We start from the raw sequence: 27,928 nt of genomic DNA, 5'->3' as shown, positions 1-27,928 counted from the left end.
GTCCGGGGAGGTGGACCCTGCGGAGGGTCGTGGGGTTTGAGGCAATGCCTGATTGGGAGACGTGGGGAGATTCCTCAGGAATCCAGCGCATCAATGAGCTGCGGAAAGTTGGTACAGGACTTGCCTGACTCAGGCATGAGGGCAGCGTGTGGCTGCTTTCTGGAAAAGCAGAGCAGAGATGGACAGAACCTTGGAGTCTCTGCAACTTGTAATTGCCCAAGTTCTGCCTCATCGAGACCCTGCCCTGGTTTTTAAAGACTGTAAGTACCAAAGATAATTATTTTATTTCCCTGATAGTGAGTGTATTTAATTCAAATGTCTGTTGTACCCAACAAATTAAGAGAGAGAAGTAATTAACATGCTTGTACATGTATTTGTGTGCATACCACAAACTATCATTATTTTACCTTGCATATTTGAAGGCAGTGTTGCTGCTTATTTTTTAAGTTTGCATTTCAGAAAACTGATTCACAACTTTTACTTAGGATATTTAATTGCATTCTAGTAACATTGTAAAAACTTTATTGCTTGACAGTTTTGGAAAACTTTATGCCAACTCTCTTTCTGTGGTTAGTTCGTCCTATAAATTACCTTTCTTAACTGTAGTACTGCAAAATATCAAATATTGCAATCTTTGTGTTTACACAGATAAAGTGCAATAGGCTGCTTCTCAAACATAAGATGTTTTCCTGCAAGTATATGGAATGTGATTTCCCTCCCCCCCATATCAGACTTGACTATGGATGCACTTTTTAAACCTGGCCAAAACACTTATTTATTCTCTCTTTCTCTCTCATTTTACAAACTATCCCTTGTGAAATGTTCTGAAGTACCTTTCAATAGATGGTACATAATAAACTGGCCTGATGCATCCCTTGAAACAGAGTTCAATGCAACTCACATCATGAAAATATGAGTATTTAAATTTGAATTTATGATTTGAGTGGGGCTATGCATGGAAGTGCTATTTAATTAGTAATTTTTTAGAAAATCCATCCACAGATTTCATACAATGGAAAAAACCCTCTTCAACAGATCAAATGAAACAATAGTTAAATTCCATTGTTCTCAGTTTTCTTCACAGGTGAATGAGATCTCTTGATCTCGTGCTCCCAAATCCGGTCCTACATAAACAATTCGATTGTAAAATTAGTATTTTGCTGGGTGTCATTTCAGTCTGAATCACTTAGTCAATCATTTAACATGCAAACAATGCTGGAACAATGTTAGATTTTTAGAAGGGAGTTTTATTTATTTATTTATTTAACATTCGCTTCTAATTGTAATCTCCTGTGTGACCTGAGGCACACTGCAGAGACGTTTATTTAATCTCCACTTCATTCTTTTGTCAACAGCTCTGTTAGAGTTAATAAAATCAGTCTCATACAGTCAACTGTTGCCTTCTAAACTTGCTGTAAAAGGAATAAAGACTTAAAGACATGGCTAGAGATGGACCTAGGGGAAAAACCCATGTACATCTGCATTAAACTCCACTTGCCAGATTCTTATGCTCATAGCCATGCTGAAAAGTCAGAGGCTGACCCAGTAGTTCCCTGGGACTAAGTTGGATTTACTCTTGTAGAAGGATGCTACTCTTGTGTGAATGTAGCATAAGGATCTGTCCCAGAGCTTAAGAGTCTGACATCTGTTTCTCAGGCCACCCTGCAGGAGGTTTTTATGCTGCTGGGTAGGTTTGTATTACTGTTGCAGTCTTGGGACCTCGTGGTGCAGTCTGTGAATGTACACACATCACAGGAACAAAGAATTTGATCGGGGTGCAGTGTGGGGGGTGGGCTCGAGGAGAGGGGCATTCCCTTTCATAAGTTTCCACTGGTAACCAGTTCCTGCAGGTCTACTGACAAGGCTTTTATTGAAAGTGTATGTACAAGCTGCTTGGACAATGCATTTGTGACCACCCATAGATCTAAGGGAGGGAGGGATGATTAAATAGAAACAAAAGTGTGAGTGGCTTGGAGTAGTTTTGTTTTTTTTCTACTTTAGATTTTCTGAGGTATGAAAAGAATTTTGAAGGCATTCTAATATAAATTTAACCTGTATAGGCTTGAAGTTGCTGTGAGTGTGTGCCACTAATTCTGACTGGTGACAGACATTCATAGTGCTTTGTCTATAAGTCAGATGAGAATTTACATGCATTCTTTTTATCTTCAGCAAAAAGTCATCTTTAGATCTAGGTGGTGCCCATCTCTGACTTTTAATCAGATTTAAATACAGCAAGCAAGTATTAGACTAGAAAGAACATTGTCTCATGTTTCCCCATGGGACCATGTCCACATCTCTTACAAACGCATTACTTTCAGACCTTATTGGAAAGAACAAAATAAGAATGAAGTCCATTCAGGATCTACTTTGTTGCAGCAGCATCTACCCTTTTCACAATGTGGTGTGACTCTGTATGTCAACAGGACTGAGTTTTGCTAGGGCAAGATGTCAGAGCAAGTCTGCTCATCACTGCTCAGCACCACATACACTTCATACACTTTTTTTTCCCATTCCAACCAAGGGGTCTTTGCTTGCACTATCCCAACACTTTGTTCTGTTGGGACTGTCTCCACAGAGGGCTTTCTTCAGCAGCAGCAGGGAGAGACAAGATGTTCAAAAGTCCCTGCCCTCCTGGGTGCAGCTTGCAGGAGCAAATACAGTGAGTGGTGCTGTGCCTGCTGCAGCAGTGCTCCTTCTGGGCTAGCATCTCCCCAGCAGAGGCAGAGATGATGGGATTTGGGAAAGATGTAAGATCATGGCTGGATGCCCTGGCAACAAGACAGCAGGGACAGCAGGGATAGTTTGTTTCTCACGTCCTCCCTGCCATGAGAATGCTTCATCCTTATAGTTGTAGGCAATCTTTGGGGGGGGGGCTGGGGGGAGGAATTTACCTCAATTTAACAAATTATTCATCTCTCTTTGAAGAGCTGTAATCCATGATTTTTGACAAGATCTTTTCTAAAAAAAAAAAAAAAAAAAAAAAAAAAAGGGCCTTCTGTTTTACAGAAGTAAATGGATGTGAGCTAGCCACATTGCTAGTTTTGGAAAAATCTGCACGTGACGTGTTGAGTGGAGACAATCCTCAGGTGTGAAATTGCTTTCCCCGATAACCCGATAACCGGCTGTCTGCAGGGAGAAACAAGTGTCTCTGGGCTGCTGTGAAGCAGGCCGGTGGCTGCAAGGGCCCTCATGTCCCCACATGACCACGCAGGCTGGCCCAGGACCCCATCAGGCAGGGATGCGGTGCCCATGGCAGAGAGCAGGGGTCTGAGCAAGGCCCCGTGGTGCAGGCCTGCCACCAGCCCATTGATGGGGGACGGGGAACAGTGGGCTGCAGAGGGGCTGGCAGCTCCAGCAAGAATGGGACAGGCAAAGACATGGAGGAGGAAGGCAAGAAGAAGGAGCCCAGTGCTCAACTCCTGCTACTGCAAGAGTTGTGTTTGCTTTTTGGGGTGTGTGTTTCCCTGAACTGTGCACTGTATGTAGCTTCCATCCCAGGTAACACAGGAATCCTAAAGATAATGCTTTCTACCATGCAGACCTAGTTAACCCCAGCACTGGTCTAACCCATATGCTGACCTTATTACGACTTTGTTTTCATATCAAAAAATATTATGGTATCAGGTAGGAGTTACGATATAGCTTGGAAAAAAGCTAAGTACTTCCAGAAAGTCTTTTTAAGCCCTGACTTGAATTCATGGTTCCTCGCTGGATTGCTACTTGGTTGGTTTGTGAACATTTAGCAAAGTGATTTTGCATCAGTTGAACAGCACTGTGTCTCCATTTCTTTTTACTGGTAGCAACAAATTGCACATTTTCCTTTGCATGTTTTACCAGCAAAGATTTCAGGTCAGCAATAGATGGACAGGTTAGACTGTAGAGTTTTTAATAAGAAAGTATGTTAACTTAGAGGATCTGCCCATAATTTTTAGTAGAATCAGCCCAGCCCACTTATCTTCATTTAACATTGAAATAGATTTGTCAGTGGGTACCATACTAGCTCTCTGATGCAAGCTTTTAAATTGAAGTGCACTATAGCCAGAGTAAGTCAGTTGCCTTGGAGAAATATTACAAGATTAAAAGTTTTATCAAACAGTCTTTTTCTTTCTAGATTAATGTTATTATTATTATACTATTCCTGTGCAAATCAGTTATACTTCTGATTTTCACAAGAGATTGACCAATTTATAATTCTTTATTGCTATATTCAGATATTGAAATTATACCAAAGTTCTTATCATTTTCCCATGTAATGCTACATAAGAGTGTAGACCAAGCCAAGCTGTTCAGCAATGATTAACAGTTGTCTTCAGACTATCAGCTTAAAAACACCTGACTTTAGTATGTCTACTCATTCTGTTCCAAGTGATAACCTGCTTACTCAATTCGTAATGCTGCAGGGATTGACTTTTTGCCTCAGTCCAACGGTGGTGTCAGTGAAACCCTCCCAGTCTCTACCCTTCCTTTCCCTAGCTGCCTCTAAATCTGCTGTGACTACAAACATACCAATGGTTCACAAAGCCTACACCGTTCTCTGAGCTGCTTACCTCCAACATCTTCTTCTTTCTTCCTTTACTTGGTAACACGTTCGGAATGGCTCTTGAAGAGGCCATCCAGTTCATTTATTTAATTTTATTTTGTTCTTTTTCCAAATCCTTGAAGTCTAGGAAATGTCAGTCAGTGCTGGATTTAAGGTAGTCAGTGCCAATTAAAGATGTTGCTTCTCACAAGTGGAATCTCACCCCACAATCAGATCTTCTTTTCCTGAAACAACATCTTGCTACTTTTTGTGCTTTTTAAGGGTTTTAGACAGAATCACCTAGCAGCCCACTGCTAGATCAGCTCACTCATATAGCATCCAAATCCATTATGGAAAAGGAAAAATGCCCCTGAAGTCCTCTCAGCACATTGTTGGTGTCCCAGTACATGATACTTGTAAATGTTTTTATATATATTTAACAATACACCTAATTTCATTAGGTTTAGGAAGGATATGGGGCTTTTTATTTTTGTACATATACATGGAGAACAGAATAGTATAGCATAGGGAACAGAACAGAATAGCATAGGGACCAGAATATCCTAAAAAAATCACTGCTAACATGCTAATATATAACGTAATATATATGATAAATGCATAGTAAGATCATGGGAAAATTAATTGATATTGTCTACTCACATTTGTACCTTTTTTTCCTAAAGCTATTATTTATATGTTTAAAAATATGCAAAATAAATCAAAAGAGAAGCAATAAAACCTTCCCTCAAAACAGCTGGATCCCACTCCAGTTGCTGCCTTTTTTTTTTATTTTTTCTAGAAATTTAAACAGTATCTCTTTGCTAGCCTGAGCCCAATTTAACAGCTTCCCTAAGATGTATGCATTAAGTTACAAGCCTTAATAGGCTGCAGCTGGGGAAGGGTGCACTTGTAACTTATGAACTTTGTTTAAACGATATAGTTTTACTGATTATGTGCCATGGCTTGATTTAAGACATGTAAGGGAACTTTACTAGCCTCTCACTGAAGAATCTTCTTTAATAGATTTCATATTACATATTTCTTTCATTCAAAAAGCTTGTATTTTTCTTCTGCATTCACGTATTAAATTAAATCCACGAAGGCAGTTAAAAGGACTTTTAGAAACAGCTGTTTTAAGTTTTAAAATGACAAAGTAGGTGGTTATCTTGTGTGTGTGTTCTTTATACTCCACTCTCTCGGCAGTGAGACGTTGTCAAGTATACGACTCCATTCCACTTCAGTGGCAGAGTCACTTGGCTCCCACTCTGATTTGCCCTTCCAGTCTTGGCCAAAACACCCCCCTCCCAGTTGGCTAGCCTCATGTTTATGGCATTGTTTGTTTGCCTTGGTTGAGGTGAATGCCTAGCCAGTATTTTTAGCAGTAATTCACAGAAACCTGGAGCTATTTTTTTTTCTGGCATCAATGCAGTGCAAACTTACTGACATAATCCAAGTTGGAGAGTTCTGTTTCCCACTTAGAATGATATTTAATTTGACTCACTGACTTCCTTGAGCAGAGGCAAGACAGTTGCTACTGAAAGGTGAGAAATTGTCTGGAAAACAATGTTGTGTTATAATAAATGTGTTATCATTTAATCCTCTTTCAAACACAGTTCACATCAAACTGTATTTCTGAACTCTCAAAACTGCTCAGGGTTCATTTAGGGTAAATGCAGCAGTATAACCCACATATTTGTTGTTCCACAGAACTTGCAGCCTGTCCTACATTCAATAAAATAAAATGAAATAAAAAGTAAAAAATAAAAAGTCCTTAGAGTCTAGGAAAATTTCAAGAACTCTACGAGGATTTGCACTTGGGGACAGCTTCATTTGGTACAATGCTCAGCCCCTGGGCAAGAGGCTTTTCTAGCTGAGTAAAAGGCAAAGTAGAGAAGAAAAATCATCTTCTCACCTCGTAACTAGGCATTACAGCCAGCATCAAATAGACTGTTGTGGAACCATTAATATTCACAGATGGGAGAGTACTAAAGGAGGGTATATGGAATTCTTGCTCTTGAACTTGGTGATGCATGTACTACTATGAAACTCTAACTGAGAAAGATCTGAGGTATAAAGTGGATAAAATATTGTCTGAATGGGGTCTTGGCATTGCCTACAACAAAATCAATACTGTTAACTAATTCAGCAATTGACAGCATACAAAATAAATTGTTTTAAAGCATGGATGATTTAATCCTGAAGAAAATTGTTTGTCACTGCATACAAATACTATAAGCGTTATCTTAAAAACTCAACCACATCATAGGCATCTTTCAAAATACAAAAGTCAATTACAAGAATGAGAATGGCCTTTCAAAATGAGATGTAAATTACAGTATTCTGCTGCATTAAACCATGAATCTTGCTGTTTCATTTATGTACTTCTGAAAATTCTCATTGTTTTCCATACTGCATTTTTAGACTTAAAGCCAGTTGGATGCCAAATACTGATATACAACATAGAGATTGAACAACATTCTGCCTGGAATGTTTAGAAATGAAGGCAAACAATGCATGTGATTACAGGAAAAATGAATATTGAGAGATCTTAATACAATATTAGTAATCATCATATTAGTAATCATCATATTAGTAATCATTAGTTACTATCTTAGAATAGTAACTTAGTATATTTGATTTGATCATATGTATACATTTTTCACATCTTCCTAAACTACTACAAACACATGTGATACATAATGAAGGAAAAAAAAATAATAGTGGCTGTTAGGCATAAATAAAATCTATTTTTTTTTTTTTTTAGTAGAGAACTGTATTCACACACAGAATTTTTACTAGTTTAGCTGAAATTTTTTTAATTATATATTTGAAATTGATATGCTGTTTTAATTTCATGATGATAAACGCACTGATTCAAGCTAAACAGATGAGTAAAATAAAATTAATTAAATCAAAACATAAAGAATTCTTGGGGAAAAAAAAGTTTGAGGCTTTGATATCAGGGCTGCATTCTGTAGTTTAACCTGATGCATCTTCATGTTCATCACTGTTTTGAGGTGCTAGCTTTGGCTAGGATTGAAAAAATCACAGCAAAAACTGCAGTGATAATTTGATGCTGCCACTACATATATACCACCAAGTATTTCCTGCTACCATCCTCACAGCTAAACCAGGTTTTATGTTTATCCAATTCAGTACAAACCCAGGCACCTTTAATTACTTAATTACAGAGATATCCAGCTGCACTGTGGGATAGACACATAGCTTTCATTTGACAGAAATTCTAAACAGAATAAAAATGATGCTGCTCAGCTACTGTTTCTGTGTTAGTCATACATGTATTAGTTTAATCTGTAGCAGCTACTCACTGCTTAGTAGTCCTCTGGTAAAATATTGCTTTATCTGTAATATTTGAGACAGCTTAAAGCATGTTTCAGGATTTCAGGAAAAGAAGGGAAATATATTTCTGCTGGTGTATTGCAGTGAAAGGAGATACCTCTCTGTAGCTCTAAAAAGTCTTTTGAATATTAGTTTTCAGAGTGGAAACTTTCAGCCAAGTGAGAGATGCAGGCTGTCCAAATGCTGAATTACCATCGAAAGGACTCATGAACAAGAATGGAAATTAAAACAGAAATTTTACACTCTGAACTCTTAATTTCTGTAAAACTAACAACAGAAGAGAAGCAAGGATCAGACACACGGAAATTTAGATCACCTATTGCTACCATTGGTACTAAACAGTTTAAATACCTGTTTCTTTTATAGACCACTATACCAGTATAATTTCCTCTTGGTAAGCAAAAGCATGCATGATATTTATGGGTCGTTTCCCCTCCATCAATGAGGGGCATAGGATACTAAAATCTAGGGACTTGGACTGGACAAAAAATGATCATGCTTGGGATTTCCCTGTGCAGCTTTGCCAATTGCATTGTACACCTTCTTAGAAGAATCAGCAGTTTATTACCTACAGAATAATCGATCTCATCATGATGTGGGAGAAATCAAGCTTTATTAAAATTTATTTATTGTTTTACCAAAAGTTGTATCATACAGGCTGAATGATGAGACCAGAAAGAGTACTGTGGGTTACCTACAACACCAAATTCGTTATTCCTGTGGACTTTGCATTATTGTTTTTAAGGACTGCACTCTTGGACAACAGTTGTTTCAAAAACCAAAGCACTTTATGGAAACATCCTAAATCAGTGATATTCTTAAAGCTGATATTTTCTGTTGCTATCTATTTCAATACCAGTAAAGGACTGAATGTCACCAATACCATTCTCTTACTGAAGCAACAGCTTCTACTGAATTGTCATGTTTAAACTTGGAAATTTTACATTCATGAATTTTATGTTCAAATATCAGTTTTCACTTAATGGGTTTAAAATTAGATTATTACCCAATATGTGTGTGCATGCTCTGTGGAGCAGAAGGTCTCATTAAAAAAAAAAAAAACAACAACAAAACAAAACAACAACAATAACAAAAAAAAAACACTCAAATGTTTACATCAGTGAGGTATTCAGCCAGAGACCAGTTTCTGAAGGTGGATTACCATTTGGAGTCTGTACTGGCAGCAGTTTCCCTGGCTAGTAGACCAGTTTTTCTCCCACATTCATTATCATTTAGAAAAGCAGAAGTCAGTTTCTGTGGTTAAGAGTTCCGCAATATTTCAGTTTTTTCTCACAGCTGCACTGCGACAGTGGTTATCCCAACGTGTTTCCTGTTACAAATACAAAATTTATTCAGATAGCTTTCTGCTTTATGGCGAAGCAATATTCCAATGCCATGAGAGTTCTGCAGCTTTAAATGCCCCAAATGCCAGAACTGGTAGGAGCCAACACTGCTGCTGCATCCGTGACACTATCCAGTGGCAGACAGCAGTGTGCTCCAACCACCCTGCCTCGCCTCCTCAGAGCTCAGACTATGCCACCCGCACTTCCTTATGGTTTGAGCACAGCAAGAAGGGAACTGGTGATGACCACACTCTGTGTGTCTGCCCTTGTCATGGCTAAATGCCAGGAAAAGCTGTTGTCTGTGAGAGCAGTGCAGCTGCCAGAAGTCAGGAAACAGGCGGTGACAATATTGGAGCTCACATGGCTCACCCTGCAGCAAACAGAGCAATGCCCTGTCCATAAATTGCATGTGAGCTACCACCAGGGTGATACTGTCTCAAAATGGATCACTTCTACATTATTCCACTACTAACAAGGTCAGACGAGATGAAGAAAGAGGAAAATTATACATGTATGAGGAAAATTATCTCTGCCACTGATTCCTGTATGAACTAATACTTGATAGCCTCATTATACTAAACCAGTATCAATACTCTGAAGGATCCATACTGCTGCCTAGGGCTTCCATACTTCCACTGGAAGGTCCAAATTAAGAAACATACTTCTTACCTTCTGGATTTAAATTTTCAAGTGAGAAATGATGAACATCATACACAGCTGTTTTTTTGTTTGTTTGTTCGTTTGTTTGTTTTTGCATAGTGTTGTGGTTTAACCTATCAGGCAGCTAAGCACCATGCAGACATTTGCTTACCCTCTTACCCTCCTCCCTCCCTCTGTGGGATGGGGGAGAGAATCAGGAAAAAAAAAAAAAAAAAAAAAAAAAAAAAAAAAAAAAAAGGAAGAAAGCCTGTAGTTTGAGATAAAGACAGTTTATTTGGAGAGAAAAAAAAAAAAAAGAAGAAGAAGAAAAAAGGAAAATAATAATAATTATGATAAGGGTACTAATACCACTAATGTGTACAAAACAAGTGATGCACAATGCAATTGCTCACCACCTGCTGAATGATGCCCAGCCTATCCCCAAGCAGCTGGTCCCCCACCCCGTCCAGCCACCCCATATTAATTGCCCCGCATGACACCACATTGCATGGGCCCTTTGGCCAGTTTGGGTCAGCTGTCCTGGTCCTGTCCCCTCCCAGCTCTTGCTGCACCCCCAGCCTGCTCACTGGCAGGACAGAATGAGAAGCTGAAAAGTCCTTGGCTTACTGTAAGTACTGCTCTGCAGCAATTAAAACATCAGTGTGGTGTCAACGTTATTCTCATCCTAAATCCCAAACACAGCAGCATACCAGCTAGTAGGAGGAAAAATATCCTAGCCAAAACCAAGACAATAGACTGGTTTCTATGGCAAGTTCTTAAGGAAAGACTGGTAGCTTTGACAAAGGTAAAATGAAAATGCATTATGGCGCTCTTCCTTCTGCAGTCATTTCCTAGAAAAGTAACTTATCTCTAAGCTACACATGGCTCTGTAAAAGGAGTCTAGATAAACTATACCAAAATTCTTTTTGAGTCCAAGCCAAAAAGTGTTGAGAAAACCCCACCACAGAACGTAAAACTTTGGAGTACTGGCTCAATAGTCATGATGTCAATTGGATTTCTGATTTTCACATTTCTTTTTTCACATTAGCCTGCAACTATTATCATCATAATATACAACACCTTTTCCCAGCTACTTCATAAAGTTTTGCATTAAAAGTCAGCTGCTTTCCTTGCATGACCATTTGTTTTTGTTTTTGTTTTTGTTTTGTTTTTTGAGAATGGACAAAGAGAAATCTGAGTATAACATTTTCTCATGTTTGAAAGTGAGCAGCTCAATGGCTGCTGTGATATCAAAGTTCCAACACATTGACATAATAGTACAATGTTGCTGACCTGCAATTTATGTTCTACAGTAGCCTGTAATCCCAGAAAGTCCAAAACTGCCACAAAATCATATTTTCACACCAGCAGAGACAATCACAGACATTTTATTATCAATAATGATTTATAAATGTATCAAGGTAATATGTCTGCATTTCTTGTGTAACACAGAAAACACTAAGATCAAGGACATGTATGCATCCTACATTCAGCGTTTTTATGTCTTTGACAGTGAATGTCGTAGCAATATTGCAGGAGTTCTGGGAAAGCAAACAGAAGCAGAAGGCCATATTCCCAAGTGAAGGCATCATTGTGTATGAATCAGTGAGCTCCCTGGGCCCACCATTTGTGAGCTATGTTACCTTGCCGGGAGGAAGTTGCTTTGGTAACTTTCAGGTAAGTGTCAGCTTCCAATCTTTGCCAGGGGAATTTTATCTATTTATTTATATATTCATTCATGAAAATTGTTTTGCCATAAAAGATACAGGACAACTACTTATGTAACAATGAATTCCACACTTGACTTTTCCAATCTCATTCTGTCCCAGCCCTCACCAATTTGAGAGACAAGGTACCTGAAGGAAAACAACACAGAGTTCTAGGAATTAATTTAGTATGGAATGATTTTACCAGTCTTGTCTCCGGTTTCCAGTCATATCTACAATTAAGTGAAACATTATGAGTAACTCAACCATTTCTGTCAGTTGAATCTAAGACCAAGGTGCCTGTAGTTTCTTTACTTCAGAAAACAGTAATATCTTTTATGGTGGAGAAATAGCTTAGTATTTTATTTTATTTTATTTTATTTTATTTTATTTTATTTTATTTTATTTTATTTTATTTTATTTTATTTTATTTTATTTTATTTTATTTTATTTTATTTTATTTTATTATTAAATGGGAAGGTATTTCTCAACATATTGTAATATGCAGCATCCAACCCATGCTAAAGCTGTGCTAAAATATACAGAACAGGGTTCAAAACTAACCAGATACAGATCAAATTTCAATTTCAGTGAAATAAAAATTGCAGCTAAATTTGACACCTTCAGTCTCCAGGAGGAGGAAGGTTGTCTTGTAAAACACTCTATCCTCTACCTTCCTTTCAGTAGGTAACAATAGCTTAAACTTTCACTCCATCAGTATTGACACTATGAAACACCTACTTACTATGCAGGAATTAGGCCTGCACAGAAGGTCTCACAATAGCAGTTGAAGAACAATCTTCAACAAACAATTATTGGACACAGGATTAGCATTCTTCCAGAATATCAGTTGCAATTTTAGTAAACGAGCTCTGCTTTAGTAAACCAAGCTCTGCTTTTTCACTAGGAAATAATAGCCTTTTCATGGACCCTTCTGAACATTCCAGGCCTATTTTTCCTAATGATTCAGCCCTCACTATGAAATTGTTGGAAGTACATTTCAGAGTTGCTCCTAGAACTTCCTGAATACCAAACATTTCAGGAACATGTGATGACACCAAAGCAAGATAATTTTGACATTATAGTCTTTAAACTGTGATGTAAGAAAGGAAAACAGCATTTTTTTTTTCGATTTTGCTCTTTGCTAAAATCTTACTCTGCCTTCTGTGTCATTGACTTTTTACATATTTTGCCAACCTTTTATCAAGACCTGCTCCGTCCTTTTTTCTTTTTCTTTCTTTTTTTCCTTAAAAAATATATATAAATAAAATAAAATTGAATATGTTCCCTGTGCATTATAAAATGCTGAATCAGGTATTTCTGTTATATAGCTGCACTGTTACATTCAGCCAGGAATACACTTCAGAAGCATCTGACTGATAAAGAAGCTGAGGCAAGCCAGCTTGACAGTGCAGTTCCCATGATAATCTATTGCAGACGGACATTAAGAGATTGGTCCTATTCATGAGTTCAGGAAAAATATATATATATGTAAAATATGTATATTTTTATATATATAATATATTTATATAATTAGTAATTAAAATATTTTTATACATATATATATATAATTAATATATAATATATGAAGCATACAGAGGGGTCTCACTGAAAATGTCTCAAAAAAGACATGTGCTGAATAGGTTTAGAACAAGTTCGTAATGAATTGCCAATATCTTAATTTAGAGGTATAATGTATTTCAGTGTCCAGATCACTTAAAAGCTACTGTAGTTATATTTACGACGCCACTAAATAATGGTAAGCAACACAACGCAGGACAAAATACAAATGTCCCTGCTTAAGTCTTGTTTCAAATAATCCTTGAAATAATAATGTTCTGAATCCTTATCCCAAATCCTTATCTTGCCTAAAGACAAGCAGATATATATTACATTATATACTTCATGGTACTTCACAGTCAAAAAAAATTGTTCATTTGCTTAGATCTTTTAAAGATTTACTCTCCCATTTTTGTTCTGAGTACTTAATATCAGGAATCAGATACCACGACTAACTCTGAAAACTGCAATAATTTTCACTTATGACAAAGGGACCAACATAAGGCCCATCTAATCGGCCTCTGGCTCCCCTCTTTCTGAACTCAGGCATCAAGCTGCTCATGGTTTTAGCATATGTTTTTGTTTTTAATACCAAAGGGAAATATGCTGAATATTTTGACTTTATAAATGCAGTGAAAAGGGTTTGAAAGTCAAGCCTAGCTTTCATCTTTGCAAGTGAGATCATCTACAGCAATGAATTCTTTTGAACAATGGGTTTGTAGCTCACCAAGGATAGAAGCACTAAACATTCCCTGAACTGATCATTCAAATATCAAATTATTGTTTTCTCATGTACTTGCTGGCATTTCCCTGCTACTATTAATCAAACTTAGCTTTAGAAGGAAAGATTATATCTTTTATTAGACTAGGAAATATGGTTGAGAGCAAAAAATAAAAATTACAAGATTTTGAGTGCATTAGCACTTTTTTGAATCTGAAGGACTTGAGTACACGCAGGTGTATGCAACTAAAATCTCATCCTTTTTTTTCCATTTTAATGGAAGTTTAACTGATTAAATAGGTCACTAACTAGTGAATATTCCCTCAATTACATCCATAGATTTTTCTCACAACAATATTAATACTACCAAAAGTACTACAAGTTTAAAGTAGAACTACAAGCACTACTTTCACTAAAAGTAAAAAGTACACAAGCTTCAAAATATATGTAATGTGAATAGTCATTGGTGACATTCACGGTGGTACTTTCAACCCTTAATCAACAACTTGTGGTGTGAAGAAAATGGTCATAGCTAAATACAGTTTAGGAGATGTAGAATTAACATCCCAGACAGATATCTGAGACAACGTATTATTCTTTAACTTGAATATTGTTTTGAGCTTCCTACGGAGTATAACAAAAGTCTCTGTGACAGTGTCACATTTTTCAGTTTCACAACCAGAAGGCTAAGAAAGTCACCTTTTATTTAACTATGTCTTAAAGAAAATCCAAGGCTGTATTATCTTCTCAAATACTAACTCTTCAACAAGATGTATTATGCATACCTCTGCATTATTTTAAATTTGCTTGTCTACTTTTGCCACAACATAAATAGTTTTGCAATGAAACTAGAATATCAGTCTGGAACACGGCTTCCTATGTCTTCATCAGTACAAAGGGAAAAAAAAAAAGGGCAATAAAAAGGCCAGGTAAATCCATAAAGCTCCAGTGCTCTCCTTCCCTCCCCAGCTCCAGGTTACAAGTTTGTTTTTTTTTTTTTTTTTTTTTTTTTCCTGAAATTTACGTTCATAAGGGTACGACTAAGAAAATAAATAAATAAATAAAAATTTAAAATAATAATAAAAAACACCTTTTCGTGCAGTGATGTCACTAGTTAAGGTCTCAGTTCAATTCTTATTAAGGGATTTAACAAGGGCCAGAAAACAGCCATTTAAAATCAATGAGTACTGTCTCCCTGATCTTAAAGGTTTGAATAATTCAGTAGATGTTTCAATGTTTTTTTCATGTGTATAAATAAGACAGCCAATATGGGGCATGAGGAAACAGATAGCATAAATAGTGTAGTGTTTGTTGCCAGTATTGCCTGCAGTCAGCAAGGACCAATTAGGCTCTCTCACTGTGCAGCAATACACATTTGATGCTTGTTACAACTTGTTGTCCAAAAGAATTACATGAGGCACAAGTCAAGGTGAGGCTAGTGTCTAAACTCTGACACCACAGCACTACAAATGGACAAGGAAAATGTTAGTTTTCCTAAAGTGGCTGGCTCATATTGACGACTGGGTAAAGAGGCCTTGAAACCTTCCCTCACTGCTGCCATAACAGTGCCAGCAGATACTTGTGTGGGCTTTCAGCTGCCTCAACTATCAAGCTGTCCAAGATGGCTGAAGTAGTATTTCAAAGCTGCAGCAGTTCCTGTCCTGGATGTCAGGCTTAGGAAAGACAGCAGCAGAGCAGGAGGGACTTCCTTTTTGCCACTAAGGACAAGCAGGACTCCTTTTATTCATCCAGGTGGACACAGCTGGATAGCCAGCCCCTAGAAACATAGGGAGTCACTAGAAAGACTATTGAAGTCTTTCTAGTAGGTAGTCTTTCTGAAGGTAGGAAACTTCACAGAGGGCAGGGGAAGTCTTCTGGGTCTGAAACATTAGGCCTAATGTTTTGGTCTAAATGATTGCTTCACACACTTTATTGTACAATGTCAGTTTTTTAACCTCCCTTTACAGGCCTTTTCCTCTTTTCTCTGGAATGGTTGAGGTTGGAAGGGACTGTCTGATCCAACTTCTGATCAAGAAGGCCCACCAAGAGCAGGTTTCCCAGGACCATGTCCAGGCAACTTTTGAATATCTCTGTACCTGTCTGGGAAACCTATGCCAGTACTTGGAAACCTGCACGGTTGAGAAGTGCTTGTGTTCCAGACTGTGACCACTACCTCTTGTCCTGGTGCTGGGCACCACTGACAAGAGCCTGGCTCTGTCTTCTTTACACCCTCCCACCACCTTCCCACTGAGCCTCATCTTCTCCAGACTGAGCAGTCCCCAAACTAGTTTCACTGGTTACAGGGATGATGCTTCAGTGTTTCATGTCCTGGCAGGCACCCGACAGGAGAGGAGACAGCCAGGAGGTACCTGGTTTTGACTGTGATCCTCTAGGGTGATTTCAGGTCTTGCTGTAACTGGCAGCAGGAGGCAGGTTTTATCACGGTGCCCCGGCACAGCAGCAGTCTGCATGGAGCTGTCATGGGATTAGACAAAGCCAGAGCTGACTTGTGCACCTTGCATGTGCTCACATTGCAGGGGGTAACTGACCAGCAAAAGTGCATTTTACATACACAGAGTTTGGCCAGTAGCATTCATGCTTACAGCACCGTGGCATATGGGAGGTAAACTTGCTGTTTAAGACAGATAGTGATTATCCAAGTAGAAACAGGTTATAATGAAACATTCATGCTTTTTGAATATACTCACCTACTGAGAACAAAACTATCATCTTTAAGCTAAATGTTACTTTCCTTGTTTCTGCTTTTCAGAAGCACTGTGATGTACCTGCTTCATTGTGTCTTGCTCATGGCCAGCCGTATTAGCCCAGTCAACGTCATCTTTTCCCTGTGGGGACCAAGGCTAAGGCTTCTTTATCCCTTTTCAGCTGCAAATATCAAAAGTCCCTAAAAACAGCATGTTAAGAGTGGGCATGACTATCAGTATTTCAGTATGTGTTACACCGTAACATTATAGAAGAAATGTCCCCTACCCTATCTTTCCTGGAGGCTGAAGCTCCTGAAGAGCTAGACCACTGGTATGGCTGGCTGTGAGATCTTTGCTGCGTTTTCCACCACAGCTTTAGCTTTGGATAATGCAACACTTCTTTGTAAAACTGAGCCAAAGAGTCACTGAAATCTTTGCCCTCTGAGAAAATATGTTAAGATTTTACCATTTTATTCCCCAGCAAAAATGAGCTCTAATCAGTTTCATCCTTTTAGGACTGAGAAGATAATATATAAATTAAAGGAAAAAAAAAAAATCACAGAGAAATGTCATATGTCATCACTTTAAAGTATAATCTCCATTTTTGTATTCGTTCTTATATATCCCATAAAATTTAGTAAATTTTAAGGTTTTTTTCTTTTTTTTTTCTTTTTTTTTTTTCTTTTTTTCTCTTCTTACAGATTTGTAAATCTCTTGATCTCTCAAGACTTACCATTTGCCTATAAGTATATGCAGACTGCTCTGCTGGTCTTACTTAAAAGTGAATAGTATTCTTTTATCTGTCATTTTACTAGTTTTCATCTGCACAAAGATGGTTTTATTTCCAAATTTTTTGGCTTGGTTTGTATTATAACATTTATTATTGAAATCACATAAATCCAAGTTCTGTTCTCAGATTTTTGTAAAAAAGAGTCATGTGCAACCTGCAAGAGAATCTTTAAGCATAATGAAAGAAAAATACAGTGATGAAAGACTTGACCTGGGCATCTTCAAACAGCTATAAAAGCATTAGATATTTTGCACATTCAAGGAGACAGCAGCTTCTGAGACAGCATGATAGAAATAAAATAAAATAAAATAAAATAAAATAAAATAAAATAAAACTCAATTTCCTTCTAGAAATCAAATTTTTGTGAACAAACTTGCAAAAAATATTATTTTAAATGGGAGGTTAAATTGGTTTTCTTTAAAATTAAAAATATATATATATTTTGCCCTAAAATAGAGCAAGCATTTTAAACTTTACCGTTCAGAGTATTACACTTCTATTTTCACTGCATATAATACAATTAGCAGTTTGTTTGATGGAAACCAGTTATTACATCATAATTAGAAGCCTCCCAGTAGTAAGGGAATACCATGCATTCACACCATTTATTAATGTGGATAGAAGCAATCCAGCAGAATTAAAGAAGAAGTGTTAGCTACTGAATATGTTAAGGCCTGGAGGAATAAATAAATAATAATAATAATAAAAAGCTTGTAGAAGAATCTGTGAGTATTGTTGTAACTGAACACAAAAGAGTATGCAGTTTATCATTTCAAGTATTGCAAATGAAAATGGATAATTAGTTGATGTATTAATTAAAGTAAGATAAAATCTCCAAGTACAGCACAGCTTGCCAGCCATGAAGAAAGTTAAACACTGGAGTTGTAAAGGTGTTAATCAGTGTTTCTTGCCATCTGAAATACATTCAGGTATTTTTTAAAGATTTCATTTCTTCATGTCTAACAAAAATCTAATCAGCACATCTTTACAAAGATGGCTTTGGTCTTGATAACCATGGCAGGTTCTGATTTCCCCTGTTCTTTGAGTCCATTCATAATATAGTAGAGGAACACAATCATACATTGACTTAATTATACCATAATACTTCATTTCTATATTAAGACAATTGAAATCAAATGTCAATTAGTTGTTTTGAAATACCAGGAAATTGTGTTATAATTATTATTATTACAGCAAAATATAATATTTTTCTCACCCCATTCCCAAATGAATTATTGTGTATACATGCAGCTGGTGGGGTGGAGAGGCAGCAGCTGGAAGAATGGACAAATCAGATATTGAGAGTGACTGCTTTTCATTGCAGCATCAGAGAAGGGCCCTGTCTGGGACTGATTCACCAGCCAGGACAGAGCAGTAACTTAAAACAGTACAGAACATGTGCACTCTGCTCTCCATCTTGAGTGCTTTAATTGCATGTTCAGGTCTATAGCGTTTCCCAGATTTGAGATTCCAGAAAAGTTTCACCCTTTGGTCAGGTTAACATAAATCTTTGAAGGCTTTTTTAAGTCTGCCTGAAAGCCCGGGGTACAGTTTCATATGGATTTAGTTCACATAATCCATTCCCTGTAGTTGCTGAGACTCAGGCATTTTTGGTACTTTGGTTTTTACTTTTCTGTATCCGTGGACACAATTCAGTCTTGTAAAAGCTGTGACATAATTAAAGACTTGGGCTTGATGTAGGGTGTGTGGGAGAGTCCTGGTGACATATGTAATACAAGAGGTTGGGCAGGATGAAGTGGGGATGTCTTCTGACTTTAGACTCCACAAAACTAGCAGTGTGACGCTTTGTCCAGGTCACCCCACAGAGTTCATGTTTAAGAATTTCCCCTACCTCCTAAGTGAAAAAACCCTAAACTTATTAAAATTATGAATGCATTGTTTGCTTGTTGAAAAAACTAAGAATTGTTCATAACTTATTACAAAAACAAAGAAATTTAACATGAGCTGGAGTTCTGAAGATTAGACTTACATGTAATTAGCGAGTAGCCCCCTGTAAGCTGTGCAAGGACAGCATCTACTATCAGCTGGTAGCACAAGCAACTGCCAGCTTAAGCAGCTCTGCAGCAAGGTGGAGTGAACAACAGTGGGTGACAACCTTGTTTCAAGTTGTCCTTTCCAGTGATCAAACCTCCTCAAAATTCCTGACAGTATATTTGGTTCAAAAGAAACGAAGCACAGAACCAGCAAGAAATTCAGTGTCATTCTACTTTACGGATGGCAAATCAGACCCTTGTTTTGAAGGAAAACATAAATAAAATAAAATAAAATAAAATAAAATAAAATAAAATAAAATAAAATAAAATAAAATAAAATAAAATAAAATAAAATAAAATAAAATAAAATAAAATAAAATAAAATAAAATAAAATAAAATAAAATAAAATAAAATAACATACATTTTCACTGGAACATTTTTTATTTTTTGAATTTTATTTCATTCCCAACTTGGCTGTTGCTAGAAAGTTTGATAAGCAGTAAATTAATGCAATAACTATTTCAATAACTATTTGAAAATTCAATTAAAAGCTTACCAAAATTATAGAATTTTATAAAATACTTTTTTACTTAATCCAATAAATTTTATGAAAACTTGTTATAAAGGTCTTTTCTGGTTGAAGTATTGATTTTCAGAAGTCAGATTTTGTGAGAAAAGCAATTAATAGATAATAGAATATAATATAAACCTTTTTTATTATTATTTATTTATCTTTGTGGTATTGAAAGGCAAAAAAACACACATAAATGCGATGGGAAATACAGGTTTCACCTGAGATCTGCAAAATTATTTTTGTGCTTTTTCAGAGCTGCTTAAGCAGAGCAGAAGCAAGGCGAGATGCTGCAAAAGTGGCTCTCATCAACTCTCTCTTCAACGAACTTCCCTGTCGCAGGATCACAAAGGAATTCATCATAGAAAGTGTTCGGGAGGCTGTTTCCTCAACCAGTGTAAGTACAAAACAAAACAAAACAAAACAAAACAAAACAAAACAAAACAAAAAATAAATCAGGGGAGAAAAAGTAATTGGACATATGTATGATCCTGCAGATCATCAAATCAAAGCTTCACGTAGACTACTTCTCCTCTACCATTGACCAACAGGTAGCACGTGTGAACAATGTTAATGAATGAAATATACATGATTATTATTCTCCAAAACTAGTGGATTTTTCACCAGCCAACAAATAAGCTTTTAGTGATTTTTATTCACCTTTATGGTAGTAAAGATTGTCCAAGTCAATTTTATGTTTAATATACTGGTATTAAAACATCATTTTTGAAAAGCTGTTTTAGTCCTCAAAGTCTGATCATGATTTGTTTTCTCTAGTATGCCTAGATAAAATATTTGCAGTTCAGAACACTACAATGTAGCTAATATCACCTGAGAGTATTAGAAATCTTTTAAAATGAAAATACTGATTTGCTAAAAGGCATGTATCATAGATTAAGGAAAGATTAACTGAATTTCCTTGTGTTTGCAGAAGTCATTTCTGCTAATAAGTGTGGAAATGATATTTAAAATTTTAGAAACATCACTATTGTATTTTGTGACATGATCTGTGGTGTTCACCTTCTGAGCAGAAAGTGCTGTAGTCCCTCATGAGATGTATTTGGGGAATGATGTAGAAACAGATGAGTGTAAGGAGGTCTGGTCTGTATCTGTTTTACAGATGAAAGAATGGTTTTCTTTTCCAGTATTGTGAATTTTATACATTTTAGAGGGACAAAAATCCATAAAAGTTAGGAAAAATAGAGCATGATTTATTTGCGTATGCAATTTAAAGGGAGTTTTGATTCAAGTAATTTATCATTTTTTTATGGAAATTTTTGAGGTAAAAGGTTATATGCTTCACAGAGTTCTGCTTGGATTTCCTTAGGGATATTTAAAAGCCAGCATAAATATTGCAGCAGTGGTGTGTTAACGCTACAGCATCCAAAAGCCATAAATTTACTTGCAGTTCAGTGGAACCATATTGGGTAGAAATCTGTTTAACTTTCTGAAGTTGCCATTGAACACCTGGGGTTATGCAAAGGAATCTGTCCAAAATTATCTCATTCCTTTTTCTAGGTTTTTCCCTGCAAAAGAGAGGAGAGAGAGTGAATTTAAGTGAAACTCAGCCCCTTGCTCTACCTGGCTAATTTACGCAGCTTTTTAATTCTACTGAAAAATTAAATGTAGAACTATGGACCATGTCATCATTCTTCATCAATATGGTCATAGAGATACTTTATTAAATGTACTCATTCTATAGACTTACATTATGAGATGCGAGACCTACTCAGCATTTGGGTACTAGTAATAAGAATTTCTTAAATGCCTGAAACTAGAAAGAACTGATTTAACTGAAGGGGCATTTTATTGATTCACCTCAAACAGTTATTCTTAGGTATAGATGGATGAGCAACAGTACCACAGAGATTAGTAAATCCTGGAGCCAGAATCTCTGATAGAATCTCTGATAGAATCTCTGATAGGCTCTCCTATCAACAGAGCACTGGGACTGCAAAGATGAGTTAAAGGGCAGCAGGGCATTAACATAAGAATATAATGTACTGCTGAGCCACCAATCACTGTCAGTTTATTTCAGAAGCGCTCAGGAGGGATGCTGCTTTGGTTTATAAGAAAACCAAGAATGGCTTCAAAAATCTAGACCCTCATTATAGTCCCATTACAGTCAATTTATGTTAGAGCTGTCAAAGCAAGAGAGTATTTTATCTTTTTGACTAAGGAGGGAAAAACAAGTCTGGACAGAACAATAACAAATTGTTTCCCTTTGTTTTCTGCATCTCCTCCTTCCCCAGTCTTGTATTTCCTTCTGTCTTTACACCTGGTATAGGCCTTTTTAAGAGCTCCAGGATGACCAGCTACCTCACCTATACAATTTTTCTTTCTGTAGAGAAATTAAAACTTCCTAGTAGCCTTTTTTCTCCCAAAATTATGTCTTCTTTACAATAATGCCATTTTTTCTGGGGAGGTAGAAATAATCAGACTAGTGGCATGCTGGCTAGATAGAAGGAAAAGAACTCTTGAGCAGGTAGAGTGAAAATCACACCCACAAGGAAGGGCACATCAGATAAATATATATGATATATACATATACATATACATATACATATACATATACAATATATATATATGTATATATGTAAATCATATATATATAATATATATGATTTACAATCATATATAATAATATATAATTGTATATATAATTATATATATAATATATAATTATATATATATAATTATATATATATATATATATATATAATTATATAATAATATATAATATATATATATAATTATATATATAATTATATATAATATATATGATTTACAATATATATATAATAATATATATGATTTACATATATCAGCAGAAAAAATATTTAAGGAACAGTAGAAGCTGCATGGGAGGCTAGCTAGGAAAGCCTCTGGAATGCTAAATGCGTACTGCAAAGTAAATATTAAAGCATTTCTGGTTAATCTCACAACTCCTTTCCTCCTACCAGTGACCAACAGGTCATTAGGCACTTTAGCACTCTGATTTGCCGTCACTCTGGGAAGACCCAGAAACATATAAAGGCATTGAAATCCCCAATGCTAAATTTGTCAGCGTTTAAGGAGAAAGAAAACAGGGCCTACCAGTTGCTAGGGTCATTTCACAGTAATCAGATGGTACACAAAACACTAGTGAAAATAATAACATCCAAGGTAACTATGATTTACAAAAACAGATTCCCAAACTGTTTGCTGGGGATAGGAAAGGAAGGGGCATTAAAAATGTCTCAGGATTGCAGTAATAAAACATGTTAACTATGATATAAAATAAATACTATACATAACTATAAAATAAACTATAAATACATATATATATATATATAATTTATATTTTATAAATAAAATATAAAAGCAGTTAACTATAAGTTAAAACATAACTATAAAATATGCATCACATCAAAAAGCAACCACTTGCCTTCTAACCACATTCTCTTGTTTCTTCCCTCAGGGTAACCTAAAGGATGCTGATGACCCCAGCACTAGTATTGGAGCCTATCATTACATGCTAGAGTCAAACATTGGAAAGACAATGCTGGAATTTCAGGTATCAGAATAACAGTGCGGCTTCTGCATCATTCACAGCTGAATGAAGCAACTTAATTTCATTACTAATATCTAACAGAATGATAAAATGCCCTCCTTTATTCCACATCCCAATGAAAAACATGAAGATAAATCTAAATAACTTGAGAAAATACTCTGAACACTATCCTTATACTGGACTGGTGCATTCTAGTGAGAGAGCACCTGACTTCCTGCACTGGACATGGGAGAATAAATTGTCACACAGTGCCTGATGTAACATTTAAGTGCAAATATTCTTGTAATTCTGGTCATTTCAATGGAATGTTGACCACTTCTAATACTCTGTCAGAGCCTTTTCAAAATTTTACACCAACTGAAAAAACTTTTCAGGTTTGAAAAAACACTTCAGAAAAGACAATCAAGACAATATCAAAATATCAATATCTAATATCAAGACAATAACAAAATCTCCAGTTGCTTTTTTGCAACTTTCTAAATTAACCAAACTGTACATAAAACCTCCATCCACAAACAGTTATTTCACATAGGTGCCAGTGTAGGTACATATTTCTGGGTTTGCTTTTCCTCCATTTGATGAAGTATGAATTGTGGTGTTGTCATATAAACCTTAAACAGCCTGCAGTATACTGTAAAGTTTTGCTTGAGGTTAACAAATAACACAAGTTAACTGGAAATAGGTGCTATGTTGTGGGGGCCATTCTGCAGCACCTTACTGCTGCAAGCAAGACACAGCCACACACATATTTCAAATGAGTGGAGAGTGGGAGCAAATTTGGGAAAATAGTATGAATATTCCTAGAGCGTGCCCATTATGAACTGCATTTTTCCAGAAGCCTCTGCATTCTGGCTGAGTTATAAGTAACATCTCATTGTGTCATATCTAACCCAGAGTGAAAAATGTCATCAAAGGAAAAGCTGCCCTATTTATTTAATATCATAAATAATGATACTGCAGTGGAAGTGCAAGTGGAAGAAGGAGAGTTGCTGTGGATTAAGTTACATCCTTAAGATGTCCAATCTTACCCCTTCGCCTGTTCCCAAGATGCACTTCATGCAGGGATGGAAGCCAACAGGAGATATAACTTTAAAAAATCAGGCCTTGAGAAAGAACACACTCAAAACACAACAACATTTAAAGGAGTAAGATGCTGTGGCCTACAAGAAGAGAGTTTTGTGAAAGAAAATATGTTTATAAATCCAAATCCAAAGTTATCCTAATTAAAATTGAGAGTCTTTTCCTCACCACTTTGATAAGTATGACAAAAAGATCTGAGTGACTCACGGTGAGTGACTCATGGTGAATGGAGTTAAATCCATTTGGAGGCCAGTCACTATTGGTGTCTCCCAAGGTTCAGTAGTGGTGTCAGTGCTCTTCAATACCTTTATCAATGATCTGGATGAGGGGATCCAGTGCACCCTCAGTAATTTTGCAGATGACACCACATCACAATGAAGGTTAGGAAGTAGGTAATTTAAAGCTCTAAATACCACTACTGACTACACTAAGCAACACTACGACTACACACAAGGTTGTAGTGGTCACCTAAAAGTGAGTAAAAGCTTCTTTGTAGATCAATCTTAAACCTATATTGCTTAGCATATGATTATGTGTGGCGACTGTGCATGCCTGCAAGTAATTGCATTCCTGGAAACCTCACAAGTTTCACAGCAGGCCCCTGAATGTATACAGTTGTTTAAAGCTTCCAATGTGGAAAGAGGAGGTGTCTCCCTTTTTGATTCAGGATCCTCAGGGAGGACCTTCCTTTGCATGTGCACTGCCACATGCTTGGCAGTCAAGTTTTTTAATTGATGGCACATCCCACAATATGTGTGAAAACATAACAGCCTACTCAGACATAGGAGATCTAAACCCCCAAAGACTTAACTGTCTGGGAGATAAATCCCTCAGTTTTACGTATTTACATCCCCCACCGCCACCACCAAATTTGGTTTTTCAGTGCTGAGCTGTGCTGCCTGTTTGATTCCTCCACAGGCCTGGGAGGATAGCATAAGACTTTGTAGCATGGTTTAGTGGTGGGCTTGTAAGTACGAGGTTAAAGCTTGGACTAGATGATCTTGGAGGTCTTTTCCAACCTGAATGACTCTATGATTCCATGATTTTTAGTACTCTACTTGCATCAAAAGAAGAAATTCTAGTTTTCAGCTCCCTGGCTATAAGACTTTCATTATAACTTCTAATGGGATTTTGGATTTTGTTCCTTTATATCATCATCTTTAAATACCAAATCTTCTCTGTTTCTTCTCTCTCTGAAGTAAAAAGGTGTGTTTTTTGAAAATTTAATCCATAATCAGTATGCTCCCATTTTGCAGGAGTTGATGATTGTCTTTCAGCTTCTGCATTGGAATGGAAGCCTTAAAGCACTACGTGAAACAAAGTGCTCCCGGCAGGTACGACATAACTAGCTTCTAAAAGTTGGCTGTGTGAGTGGGTAACTACCAGAGGTTAAAATATGTAAATATATATATTTTTTGAAGTTCTGAATTAATGTATTTTTACTTTATTTTGATATAAAAAGGACTTCAGACAAAGATAAATTTTAAAATGTATTTATGTCTTCTGTATTTGTCCCTTGCTATCACTTCAAGAAGCCATAGGCTATTTCTCAGTTTTATCTATCAAGAGACAGGCTGAAAATTCACTTGAGAAAAACTGTTACCCCAGCATGGTTTGATATCTATTTTTGTGAAAACTTTGGGAAATGCATTAGATTGAAAATTTTCAAGACATTTTTTAACTTATGAAATTAAGTTTTGTTCTGTATTGCAATCTACAGAAAAAAAGTATGCATTCTGAGTTTTCCAAAGGGGAGAAAATTACTTTTAGCATTTAAAAAGTTACCTTCCTTCAAGAAATGTCATCATAGGCAAATTTAGTTCCATCCTGACATTTAAGTCTCTTATAAAGAAATTCAATATTTGATGGATGTTTTATTCCCTTTTAGTTATCAGCTTATGAAAGATGTATAGAATGTTACAAAAGGATTGCTGTGTAACTTTTGTCCAGAGCTGAATTGTTCTTGAGGAAACTGTTGGGGAAAATAATAATAATAATAATAATAACAATAATAATAATAATAATAATTTGTAACTGACTTCCATATCTGTTGTCATTTTCCCGAATAATAGGAAGTAATTTCCTACTACTCCCAGTATTCCTTGGATGAAAAGATGAGAAGTCACATGGCCCTGGACTGGATTATGAAGGAGCAAGAATCTCCAGGAATTATTTCCCAAGAGCTGCAAGTGGCTCTTAGGGAACTGGAGGAAGTCAGGAAAGCTGGGCAAGAACTGAGGTTCTACAAAGAAAAGAAAGAAATACTGAGCTTAGCACTGAGTCAGATCTACAGTGATCAGGTTACCACTTCTTCATGGGACGATCAGATGAGCTTGGCCCTACATGGCTATCAGTAACCTTGAAGAAGGTGTTTGACCTCAAACTGTAACATATTTGTCTAGGTTGAAAATATCCCATATGTAAATTGGTAACATTCTTTCCCATGGATGTTTTAATTTCTGTATCTAAAAGCACTGATGTCCTTTTTGTTTCATTTCTACTTGGTGGATAGAAATATTCTTCAGGTCAAACCAAAGCTACCATGAATATTTTATGTAGTACTGGTACTAAGATATATGTAAACATAAATGGAGACAAACCACAGAAAACTTTTATGGTACTCTGGATATTGAACTTGATATAGTACTCTGGATTTGGAGTTCTGCAAAAAGGCTCTACATTTTCCTTGCTGAAGATGTAAAAATTGTTGTCAGAAACCTACAGACTGTTAGCAATAAAAGACAAAAAAGGCAGTTTAGGCACTGGTACGTTTTTACTCTCAGACTCCTTCACAGCATCTGTGTGTCCTCTTGGCAGTTCATTTATTCTGTTTATTCAAGGGTAGCAAGAATCTTCCAAGCAAAAAATAATAATAATAATAATAATAATAATAATAAAAGTTGCACACAGCTATTACTCCGGATTCAATGTGCTTCAAAACTCTGTTGCAGCCAACGAGATATTACAAAGCAGTAAGGACATAAAGATGAGCAAAAATTAGTAGACTGACCAGATCCTGTCTGGTATGGATGCTATGTGGTAACAGTCTGCCAGTCAGACTTTTTCTTTATGTGCCTTTTCAAATTTACTTGCACTGCAACAAATGCCTACTGAGATTCAAGATCTTTCCTTTCCCCATACTGACTGCCAACATAATTCCTCTGCCAGAAGGTACTGTCCCTGGAGCAAAGTCAGCAGCATATACCTGTATCAGGCATGGGCTCATAATAACCAGCATGTTATCTTAGCAGATGATAAAGGCAGAAAGGTGCTAAGGCACTGGACAACTAATCTGAGCACATTTCTTTCTAGTTCTGCTTCTCAGAAGCTTCTGACGGAAGAATGGACACCTGGCAAAGCTGTAGTTTAAATCAACTCAATAGTAG

The 27,928-nt window shown here is 36.5% G+C and overlaps 1 protein-coding gene across 1 annotated transcript; it reads left to right on the top strand.

Annotated features, from left to right (window-relative positions):
* Window positions 1-15: 15 nt before the first annotated feature.
* On the top strand, window positions 16-26,899 carry LIX1 (limb and CNS expressed 1; the record flags this gene model as incomplete). Its single annotated transcript, XM_084305580.1, has 6 exons — window positions 16-260; window positions 11,375-11,538; window positions 20,166-20,306; window positions 23,370-23,465; window positions 25,799-25,876; window positions 26,615-26,899. Exons 1-6 carry the CDS (start codon window positions 179-181, stop codon window positions 26,897-26,899), a joined length of 846 nt encoding a protein of 281 aa, XP_084161706.1. The 5' UTR covers window positions 16-178.
* Between the last annotated feature and the right edge of the window lie 1,029 nt (window positions 26,900-27,928).

Source organism: Netta rufina, assembly GCF_964035555.1.
Source record: "Netta rufina genome assembly, chromosome: Z".
NCBI lineage: Eukaryota > Metazoa > Chordata > Aves > Anseriformes > Anatidae > Netta > Netta rufina.
Note: the sequence above shows the minus strand (reverse complement) of the source record. Positions and strands in the feature narration are given on the sequence as shown.